Raw genomic sequence first — 11,835 nt, forward strand, 5'->3', positions numbered from 1 at the left:
TAACAATAGAGAAAACGTCTTACAGAAAAAAAAAAAAAAACAAATCCTTATTACATGTTGGTTCACAGAAAAATACTGTTGGGGTAGGAAAAGGAACTTTATGAAATTATGCATTTGTATTTAAATCCCTGATCGTTTAAATTAATTAAAACTAGTGATATCAAAAAAATTGCATAATTTAATAGATTATAATGTATAATAATAAATATACAAAGGGCTTGAAATTGTACTTAGAAGTAGTAGTAGTAGTAGTTTTAATTAACAATGGATAACTTATTATTTCTTCAGTACTAAAATGTTATTTTCAAAGCCCAGAGTAAAAATAAAAAGACAAGCGAATAATTTAACTAATCGTTAACATGTAATTTCTTAATTTTTCAGTCTCGAACAGAAGACATTAGAATACATTTTTCTTTAATTTTTCTTCTATTACTCGCTTAGTAAAAACAATAAATAGCAATATAAAAAAATCCACAACCAAACTTGCCATGATGCTAATTTTCTTCTTCGTTTCCATAAAATATTATTTCGACTGATTAACACACAATACTTTTATCTATTAAAAATTTTTTAATACCACTTCTTCATTCTTGTTCACACATAACACGCTTTAACGTTTCTCTATTAATGTTCGTGTTTCTGGTTCACTTGCGTTTATATTTTGCACTTCTTGGTCATCAGATGTAGCTGAAAAAAAGTGAAACTACGTTACGAAGTCTGTACAAATATACATTTCAAATGCTTGTTGAAAAGTAATTATCAAAAATAAATTAGAATAACACCTTAAAAAATTATTGTTTAAATGAAACAGATCTAATTCTTATTGGGTGCATCTAAGACGTGTGGCTAGTCGTCCCGCACTTCTTTAATGAACAAACAATACTTCTGAATTGCTAATAAGTTTATAGACCTTACCTTTCAGGATAATTATTTTTCAACAATATTTAACTACTCATTGAGGTTGAGACCCTAATACACATAGTGCTTCTCTGAGTTATGAAGCCTTTTACATATACATACAGGGCGCTTAAACACCTATTTTATTCAAAATGGATTCCACTACTTCATAAGATAATTGAATTAAATTATTTTTTCAATTTTCAAACTTAGTAAAAAAGACAGGTGCTAAATTATTATCATTTTTTGAGATTTGAAATCAAATTTTGTTATTATGTATTAAATAAATTGTTAGTTCTTGTATGAATTTGTGATTAATGGTTTCACGAAATCGGTTAGTAATAAACCCCCCGACACCTTGACTTATGTTAATCAAATAAACAAATACCAAAAAGAAACTACGAATTTTTACCCTAAAGAACACGAAACCAATTCGCCAGCTTTCAATCAGTTTGATTTACCTCCGAAACTTCGGTCTGTTCTTTAGTTTCTAGAGAGGAAAAAGCATACAGGAAATAAAGAAAAACAATCGTCGAAAAAAGAAAAACAGATTAATTGAGCAAGATAGATAAGAAAATTATTATCCAAAAGCACACACGAATAAAAGGCAAATATTAATTTTACACTTGATGAACTAGAAAAAATATGCTTAAAAAAATAAAATAAAATATTTAATTTAGATTTCTCTCATACTGATAATGCTTCGTTTTTAAATCCACATTTTATTTTATAATTAAGTCTTTTACAATACCTCTAATTGCGAGCACCACTTTTTCCCTGTCTTTTTTTATGTAACAGGCTGTGATAAGGAAGAATATTCCACCAAGTACTTCTACAAAGCATGTGATAAACAATGCGTACTGGAGGGCTTTGTATTTAATGTAATCTGTTTCAATCCCTGATCCGTGTGCCATTATATTTTTCAGTCCTTCGGAAACCTACAAAATGATATGTCCATGTTAAAATGACCACTATAAAAACTAGGAGAAAAGCTGTTAGGCAAAAAAATGACACATATCTCACTAATGTTTAATAATTATTTCGTTAATTATAGATATTCATTACATATTAAATAAAACATTCGTTAACGTGAACAAATCGATAATGTGAACAAGTGTTTTCTATTGTGATATTTGCTGTACTTTTAGAAGAAGTTTTAAAAACTCTTGATTACATTTTTTTTTTAAGTAAGTACTATAATATTGTTATTAATGTAAACAAGACAATAATAGTGTGCTTACAATTCCAATTAAGTACGGGCTACCCGCATCACCAAGGGCATGGGAAATAAGTAACTGTAAGCCTTCGGCAGTGGATCTTCTCGTAGGCAATACGACATACTATGAATTGAAAATTTGTTTATGAATTAATTTGAAGAAAAATAAGAAAATTTCATTAACAAACTTCATATATACATTCACTAAACTACATAAACAAAAAGCAAAAATATTAAAATGAAAAAACACTATGCTGGTATGTTTCAGTTTATATGGGTTATCAGTTGCAACTGGAACTGGGCAATTCACATGGACACTTTTTAACTAACGTTTATTTAAATTATTAGTAAAAAATTAGTCCACAAGACACATCAATATATTAATTGAATAAACCGCATATTATAAATATTAAATAAAATCAAATAATGGTATAAATTATTGTGGATGAACGACTACATGAATGGTATGAGTGGAAAATGTATTATGCGAATATAAAATTAAATTAATAATGAAATAAAAGTATAATTATATTCAAGTGGAATTTGCTGATGTATTATTAATAAACAATTCATACGTGTAACCACAATATCTGAAACATACAGCTATACAAAAATAAATAAAGTAAAAAAATAATAATAATTTTGTTATATGTGGGGTATAAAAAAACAAAAAGTTTAAGCATTTTGTTAATCAATTAATTAAGCCTTTAGCATAAATATAACAAATAAAAGAAGAATCTAATGTATTACATAAAAATACAGAATATTAAGAACTGAATGGTATAAATTTTTCATAATCCTGTAATCGAATAAGCTTTATATTCTACAAGCAATTTCCACTTGCTAAGCTTCCTGTTAAATAATGAAAGCGTGGATTGGTTTTTTTATAGATTATGCTGTTAAGAAAGTAATTGGTTTTGAAATATGGAATGTTAATAAGTTAAAAAAATTAAAATGTANAAAATGGCTTGGCGGTAAGAGATTTGCGGACAATGAAGAAGTAATCGAAGCTGTAAATGGTTATTTTGAGGAGCTTGACGAATCAGTCTATAGAGATGGCATTAATAGACTGGAACACCGCTATGAGAAATGTATCAGCCTTGGAGGAGATTATGTTGAGAAATAAAAAAAAAAAATTTTTAAAAACCTTGTTTTTCTTGGTCAGGCCGGAAACTTATCAATCCACCCTCGTATTACATAAAAATACAGAATATTAAGAACTGAATGGTATAAATTTTTCATAATCCTGTAATCGAATAAGCTTTATATTCTACAAGCAATTTCCACTTGCTAAGCTTCCTGTTAAATAATGAAAGCGTGGATTGGTTTTTTTATAGATTATGCTGTTAAGAAAGTAATTGGTTTTGAAATATGGAATGTTAATAAGTTAAAAAAATTAAAATGTAATCAATAACAAATCGATCATTTTATAAAAGTAAATAATTTTATAAAAGTAAATAATTGGAATCGTTGCAAAGAAAACGCTGGTAAACCTTGAAAATTATTTTTGAAGAATGATCAGAAAAACATAAGAGGTCATGTTTTCTGCCCTGCAAAATTATTCTATTACATATGAGAAAAGAAGTAGAAAAGGACATTCTCCTCGATTAATCTTAAAATGCTCCTATGGTTATTAATATTAGTCACAACAATTACATGATACAACAAGCAAAGGGAAAGATTTCCAAAAACAAACTAACAAAATGAAAACAAAATAGGAATAGAGCCACTAATAAGAAAAAAAAAACACGTAGACCAATCAACAAAGATAGGTACAATCTCCACGACCCATTTAAGTATAGTTGAATAACGATAAGTATTATCAATTTATTTTTAGTTTTTATTTTTGTGTCGCTTACCAACAATATATCGACAACGATTGCCCAGTTCAAGTTCAACGCGACCTGCCCTAGGAACAGAACCACTAAACATGACGCCGTGTTCGAGACGGCGAGGTAAGTGCATGCGACGAGAAGGGGCGCGGACGCCAACAAACCGATGCCGCAAATTATGGGATCGACCCTCGAGTACCTCTTTTTCAACGACTGGCTCAAATAACACCCGAGACACAATCCAATGATACCAGCCATCATCGTTATTCCGCCGAAAATCAACGATAAACTGAAACAATACCAGCAATCGTTCAACTCCACTTGAAGGAATTTCTCACCTGTACTGGTACAAATGAAAAATATACGAAAACAAAAAATTAAAATTAATATAAGAAGAAAACAAGCAAGGGTAAGTTTCACTTCATGACTCATCATTTTTCAACAGAGTAAACAACTTTTTAGGGTAATTACATAAAATTCTGGGTGTACTCTGCCCCCAATGAATATTATTTTTAAAATTTAAACACTTTCTAGACTTTTATCGTCCAGTAAACAAAAAACAGGTCAATTGACAAATCCCGTTGGGTACCGCCTTTTATTTTTCTATTTTTGCCTTCTATTTATTTTCCTTTTTGTCTCTTACCAATAATATATCAGCCACAATAGACCACGTCAGATTGAGGAAGAATTCGCCGAGAAAAACGAAAAAGAAACACAGTCCAGTACTGACCGAGGCAGTGACACACGCGCAGTAGACCAAAGGACTTGACATGAGCAGTCCGAAGGCACACACGTGCGGGTCTATCCTCGAATACCTGTGACGCAAGTACTGGGCCATGGCACTTCCGGCGGGAACGCCCAAAATTCCCGCAAGCATTGCCACTATGCCAAACGTTAGGGAAACACTGAAACCCAACCCCATCGACGGATATTTATCGGAATGGAAAACAACAAAATAACCCTCTCCCCCCTCCTAAAGTCTGATATAGATAAACAAACAATTTGGAAAATATTGAACATTCAGTAAAAAAAAATATATTCCAATTAATTAAGATTTTATGCCCAAAAGTTGTAAAAGTAAAATTTAAAATTAAATATTGAAAAATCTGTCACTTGCAACCATTTAAAGACCAAATGATATTTTTTACCTGTTTTCTGATACATCACCACCACTAGTCTGCAATTTGATGCCAAGAAAGATGAATTTTGGGCCCCACCAAGCCAGAGCTCCTGCCACAAATGCTACACACGTGAACCCAGCAGTAGAGTACAGAAAACTTCCACTAAAAACATAAATTATTAGTAACGTTGAGTAAGATATCTTAAAATAAAAAAGCTAAACTACTGACATTATCCTCAAAAATATTTTCGAAATTTCTTTAATTAAAACAATTTAATTACATTTGTCTAAGGAACTGCTTCTTTTTTAATAGTCTTTAAAGTGACTGTTTATAGGCAAACTGTTTTCATTATCGGCTCAATACAATAAAAACAAAGAAACTATAAACTGAGTCGACCAGACTCGTAACTGTTTTCATTATTGACTCAACAACACAATAAGAACCAACAAACGAAAAACAGAATCGTTCAAACTCGTAACTGTTTTCATTATTGACTTATTACAACAATAAAACCGAACAAACGAAAACCGGGATCATTTTGACTCGTAACTGTTTTCATTATTGACTCAACAACACAATAAGAACCAACAAACGAAAAACAGAATCGTTCAAACTCGTAACTGTTTTCATTATTGACTTATTACAACAATAAAACCGAACAAACGAAAACCGGGATCATTTTGACTCGTAACTGCTTTCCTTATTGACTCATTACGACAATAAAGACAAAGAAACGAAAACCTGAATCATTTAGATTCGTAAATTTTTTCATTATTGCCCTACTACAACGATAAATAAGCAAATAAACAAACAACGAAGTTATGGAATAGTTGTTGCATATTTTACATTTCTGGTTTGCTCACTTTCGACAAATGTCTGAGATGTCTTCCCGGAAAGACGTAGACTGCAAGTGTCCGCTACCCTCGCTTTTCCCCCGTTCGGGATCGTCCAACAGGAGCAGGATCAGTATGACTGCTGCTGCGCCCATTATCGGGGTCACTCGTAATGCCCATTGCCACTGGCCTGTTACATATGACGTTTGAGATCCAACTATGTATCCCAGACCGCTAAAAAATACTATTGTTTATAAAAATATACCGTAACACTAAATAATACAATTATAAGAATTAATTATTTTGCAATGAATACAGTTATTTTGGGCATGTAGGTAATTTATTATTTTATATTTGTATTTGCTATTAAAAAATTCGAAATCGATTAATTTAATAATAGTTTCAACAGTTATTTATTTATTTTTGTGAATATTACCGTCATATTCATCAATTACTGTATGTATAGGCAGGTAATGGGATAGAAATAGGCAATTCGATGATGTTATTATAGAATATTTATCATTTAGTAAATAAAAACTGTATCACTCACTCGTCCTTATCAGACGAGCTTTTTAATTGATTGATATTTACAAATAAAGATAACGAAACTATAGGAAAGTAACATGCAAATAGATCGTTTTTGCCATACAAGTGGGTATACTATATTTGTCATATATTAGTCTCATAATCAGTAGAAACTTTTAAAACAATTTTCTAATATAAGTTATCATTTGAAAAGTAGAATAAGATGAAATAAAACCGTTAAAATTGTAATCAAATTCAAAAGAAAATCTAAAACTTATACAGGAAGAAATAGACAAACTTTTATAATATTTTAAAATCGCAAATAAATACTCACCTTCCTACTGGTATTGCAAAGTAAAATAGCGCTAACATTTTTGACCTTATATCTTTAACAAATAAATCACTTATGATTGTCGGAGCAATGGTCGAATAACTTGCCTCCCCAATGCCCACAAGGGCTCTGAACATTACGAAGAGATAGAAATTCTAAAAAGGAGTCAATACATATTTTATAAAGTAAAAAAATTAAAATAAAAACGTATACAGTTTAAATCAGCTTATTGATAATTAAACAAGAATGGTATGTTATTGATTGTAAAACTACTTACCGACATAAAGGAACCTGCTAGGGTCGTCAGTGACCATAATGTTACCCCAAAGGCTAAGATAATTTTTCGACTGTATCTATCACCCAAATATCCAAAAAGTGGAGCAAATAACATATAACTAATAATAAATACTGTTTGTATTAAGCCCCCAGAGGCGTCATCGATATCGAAGTACTTTTGAACGTCAGTGAGAATGCCTAAAAAGAAAAAAAATACCTTTATTACATTTACACGAAAAAAAATATAGGAAACGACTATAACATCTGTAAATATAAAAAGAAATCTTTAAATTAAGGATGTTTCTTGATAAACGTTTTTTATTTTCAAAATTTGAATATACCTATACAGAAATATTATTAAATCACAAAATATCATTAAGAAAAGAAACGAAAAGAAGATAATAGAAAGTATTACATAATATCAAACTAAAAACTAAATCATCGTAGATGATTATTTATTTATTTAAATATTTCTAAAAAACTATTCATTTCCGTTAAAATAATATGACATACTTTTCATATTTGCTCTAAATGCAATGTCATTCGTTAATTACATAATTATATTATCAAATTCCGACAACTGTAGTAATTATTTTCAAAGGTAAAATAATTAATTCATTGTGTACACTTGGACTCTATTTATAGATTTTGTATTTTCAAATTTTATTAAAATTTTCGTGTACCTCCTTAAAAACGGGAGGGATGTATACTGTAATGAAGGAGTATTTTGAACTGAAGATTCGATTTAACAAGGTCCAGTTTAAGAACAGATTATTATTAGAACAAATAGGGCATTTGATAACTAATCAAAGGATTAAAACTACAACATGCAACCCAACATACACCCCGTTTATCAATGATGCATACAATTGACTGATGATAATGTTCTGTATAAATAGGGTATATAAAAAAGAGTTTTAAAGTGATTGTGTAACGACAAAATGCAGTTTTATCTGTAGAAAAAGTGTCCTTAATAGACGCAAAGTGATTTAAACATTTACGTGGCCTTCAAATATTGCAAGTAAGTGCGAAAAAAATTCTCGCTAATATCGAATATCTACGAGCTGTACTAGATACGCTGTATTCAACTAGTGTTAAAAAACGCGACATATTTACGTAAAACAGCGATTTTCTACAAAATCATTCATTTAAATGTAATTTACAGTGGTGTCATCTGCTACTTACTTATTTAACAAGTCAAATGAGCCCTTTCATTCATAAAATGCGTACAATTGTTTATAAACAAATATACGAATGAATAAGCATGTGCTTGCATTTTAATAGCCGATTTTACTTTTTTTCTTTTCACATGTTGACAGGGCAGTATTAAGCAACTATTTGTGTTGTGTTGAGTCAATAAAGATTTTAAGCAGGATGTATACTTTACTTTTACGCCTAGAATAATTAATTACACACAAGAGATACAACAAAGAATAGTCTGAATGAAATACTCAATCTTAATGCCATGCATACAGGAACAAAATATAAAATAGCTACTAATAATAATAAAAAACTTCGAAGCAAATTACCCACAGTTTGTTTCACAAATAAACTGTCTTTGTAATAATTAATTAAATACAATATTAAGGATATAATAAGAGATCAGAGAATTGCTGCATGTAAGTACTTAATTATTAGGTGACAATTAATAGGGATGCAACATCTTCATGAATGAATGTAGGGGTAACAGACTAGATATTAAAAAAAAAACCGAAATTTGTTAGAAAATCTATGACTACATTAAAGTGGTAAATTAAATATAAAGCTCAAAAGATAAAGATTTAATAAGAGAATAAAATGTGTGAAAGTAATATATATTGCCACGTATAGGCAACCCATCATAGCTCAAGATACCTGTAGTGGGTCTACATCTCGTTATTAACAAGGACCAGATGCTCTAAATTTAACATACTAGAATACTTCCAGAACAGGTCCAAAAAATGAAAAATGAAATAAGAAGAATTAAAAGCAGCCATGAAGACATGAAAGCAAGCATGAACGAGGGATCTAGAGCCTGATCTTCTTTGTTACTAGCGAGATCTAGACAACCCACAATAGGGTTCTTGGCGTATGATGGGTTGCCTACACGTGGCAATATATTCTTTAAACAAAAAATAGGATTTGTGAGAAACTATTTCTTGTTTATTAACTATATTCCTGATTTCTTAAAACTGATAATTTTTTTATTTTTGGAATGTTACAATGTAAAATTTTGACTTTATCCATGTCGAGAAAAAAATCATTGCTAATACAATATCCTACTTCAGATAACGGTCACATTGACTAAAAAAGATTTAATAATTGGAAAGTATTAGAACCGCGCACGGGAATTTCGGTACCCTCTCGGGCAATTATCTGGAATTACATTTTGTACCTAGCAAATAAAATAATAAAAATAATATGTAACAAAAGAGTGAGAAATTAAAGTTTTAACTAAGAGAGACATTAAGTATGTAAAAATAAACTTTAATTTGGTTTATTTTGAGGTAATGTTTTGTAATAAATCCAATATATATCAACACAGATTTGCGTTCAAATAATGTATTTTGCATATTTCAGTATCTAAATAAGTTAGGTAAACTATTATCAATGCAAATATTTTGAAGCATAATAATGATTACAGAACATACCAAAATTTAAAAATAATTGGAGGTCAAAACAGAATTGCAATCAAAACAACAAATTATATCAGGAAAATTTCATGCACCCTGTATATGTCAGAGAACAGTCATTATCAATTATGAACAGCAAATAATTTCATATTTTTTCTATGATTAATAATTCAATGAATACCTACTTGAACTTAAAACAACATGAACGTAAATATTTAAAACTGTCTCACTTAGGTGCTGGTTGTTTAAAAATTTTGCAAATATAATTTCTCAAAATTGCAATTTAGAAGATTAAAACACAATGAGAATCGTGTGATAAGTTCTTATTATGGAATATTAAAAATACATTTTACTTGGTATTCACTCAAGCATAACGAAAGAATTGAATTCTTGGAATAGATTTTCTTGTTAAAAATGTAACATTATTATCGTGAGACAATCCAAAATAAAACTGTTCTCTAAAGAGAGTTTTAAGCACCATGTTTCTTCCTATTTTCCATTTATCAGGTTCAAACTCCTAACACTAAACAGGCTTAATTGACACCCTGTACATATGATAATTACTGTAATTAAAGTTAATTTAAATAATTATTTACGGAAAAAACGTAAGAGGTTTAATCACCTACATATGTGCCAGGGAGTGATATTGTAGAAAAATAGGTACAAATTCTTCGATAAATATGCATAATAAGGATTTCGTATGTTTTAAACAATGGATGTTTTATATAAAAAAATTGAAATAAAATTTTGTTTTGCATTTCAAAATGATTACCGAAACATAATACGATCAAAGGTTAATGCAAGCAGTACTCAGATTATACTGTTAGTTAATAACAAGTTTTAAATACCAAACGTAAGACAAGAGTCTTATCCAATAAACAGAAACATATTTGAAAGTTTATAAACAATTGTAGGTATTTAGATTGACGACCCTATAATGATGATGTCTTTAAACATTAACAAAATCTATCAAGAAAAAATAAGTCCTCATTTTTCACACATGCATACATATGTAATTACTTAATTAATATTTAAAAGTAAAAGTTTAAAACATTCAATTTTTAATTACCTTATCGGAAGGTAGGTATTTTAAAATGACTGCAATTTTCTATTTATAGATAATGCACACCTATGTATAAGGTCTTTAAATAGTTGGCGACTTTTTCAGTGTTCGCAGCAAACATTAAGGGAGAGTTTTTTTTTTCTAACCGGAACTCATTACTGAGAATAAGATGGGGAATTAGATTTACGCCATACAAATTTAAATGGACATAAAAAATAGCAAGTTTCCTCAACAAAGTTACTTACCGGCTAGAGTGTATCGGTCCATATAATTTATCAAGTTTACAAAACATAATATAAACACAGAAATAACTTCTTTCGCGGTGAGATCTTTCAGTCTTCGTTCTGTATTGGCTTCAGAAGGGGTCACCAATTGTTGGTTAGAACTGTTTGCTCTTATTCCTGGCTCCATATTTAAAAGTTTTAATTTAAAACTCCCGTTCTTTTCTAAATTTTCTCCCGGCATAATGACAACACCGACCTTCTACCGCTACTAAAAGTCAAATAAAGGCATGTTTCATATTTGACACATTCCATGTTGCTGGAAGAGGTCATGCGCGTCACAGATTGACAACTGATAAAAGATTTTCACGAAAAAATTGATTTCAAATGGAAATTGTTTAGGTTTAGGAACACTAACTAAGTTTGGAAACGTATGCCCTTCATACAACCTAAGAAATTCTTATTATAACTCTAAAAACACGATAAAAAGATAAAAGTAATTACACTAACACCACTATTACTACAATCAGTACGCCATTTTACTTTCTCAAATTTTAATTTTGATTGGTGCTTATTTGACATTCGACGTGACGTTTGAAGTCACACCAGCCAATCAATTCAGTTAACTTAAATCATCTGATCCATAGAGTATTTAGTCGGACTTAGTAGTTACTACAGATGAATATTAATAATTGATTGTGGCTGTTGTGCCGCTAAAACTAAACTATCAAAACATGTTCATTCTGAAGTAATATTAGAAATTCAGTCCCAAACATCTTAGACAAAATTATACATTTGCCCTGTTTGTACGATATTTTCACAATCAAACTATCTTTGTTTTAATTGGAGCTGCGGACTGTGGTCACTACCATGTACAAATATTCATTACAGATAAAAATAGCACAGCA

General features: G+C 29.9%; 1 protein-coding gene across 4 annotated transcripts; it reads right to left on the reverse strand.

Moving 5' to 3' along the window:
- Positions 1-160: 160 nt before the first annotated feature.
- LOC108732643 (protein spinster) lies at positions 161-11,485 on the reverse strand. Of its 4 annotated transcripts, XM_018463552.2 has the most exons (10): positions 10,952-11,481; positions 7,033-7,229; positions 6,759-6,910; positions 5,930-6,133; positions 5,094-5,228; positions 4,589-4,850; positions 2,139-2,237; positions 1,649-1,835; positions 1,310-1,387; positions 161-687 (listed from the first exon to the last, which is right to left on the reverse strand). In XM_018463552.2, exons 1-9 carry the CDS (start codon positions 11,169-11,171, stop codon positions 1,341-1,343), a joined length of 1,503 nt encoding a protein of 500 aa, XP_018319054.1. In that variant the 5' UTR covers positions 11,172-11,481; the 3' UTR covers positions 161-687; positions 1,310-1,340. The 4 variants fall into 4 exon arrangements, with proteins under 4 accessions (XP_018319054.1, XP_018319052.1, XP_018319051.1 ...); XM_018463550.2 differs by lacking the exons at positions 1,310-1,387; positions 4,589-4,850 and adding an exon at positions 3,973-4,234 and having other exon boundaries at positions 10,952-11,483; XM_018463549.2 differs by lacking the exon at positions 1,310-1,387 and having other exon boundaries at positions 10,952-11,479.
- Positions 11,486-11,835: the final 350 nt, after the last annotated feature.

The sequence above is a fragment of the Agrilus planipennis genome, unplaced genomic scaffold, assembly GCF_000699045.2.
Source record: "Agrilus planipennis isolate EAB-ADULT unplaced genomic scaffold, Apla_2.0 scaffold71, whole genome shotgun sequence".
In the NCBI taxonomy this organism is placed as follows: domain Eukaryota; kingdom Metazoa; phylum Arthropoda; class Insecta; order Coleoptera; family Buprestidae; genus Agrilus; species Agrilus planipennis.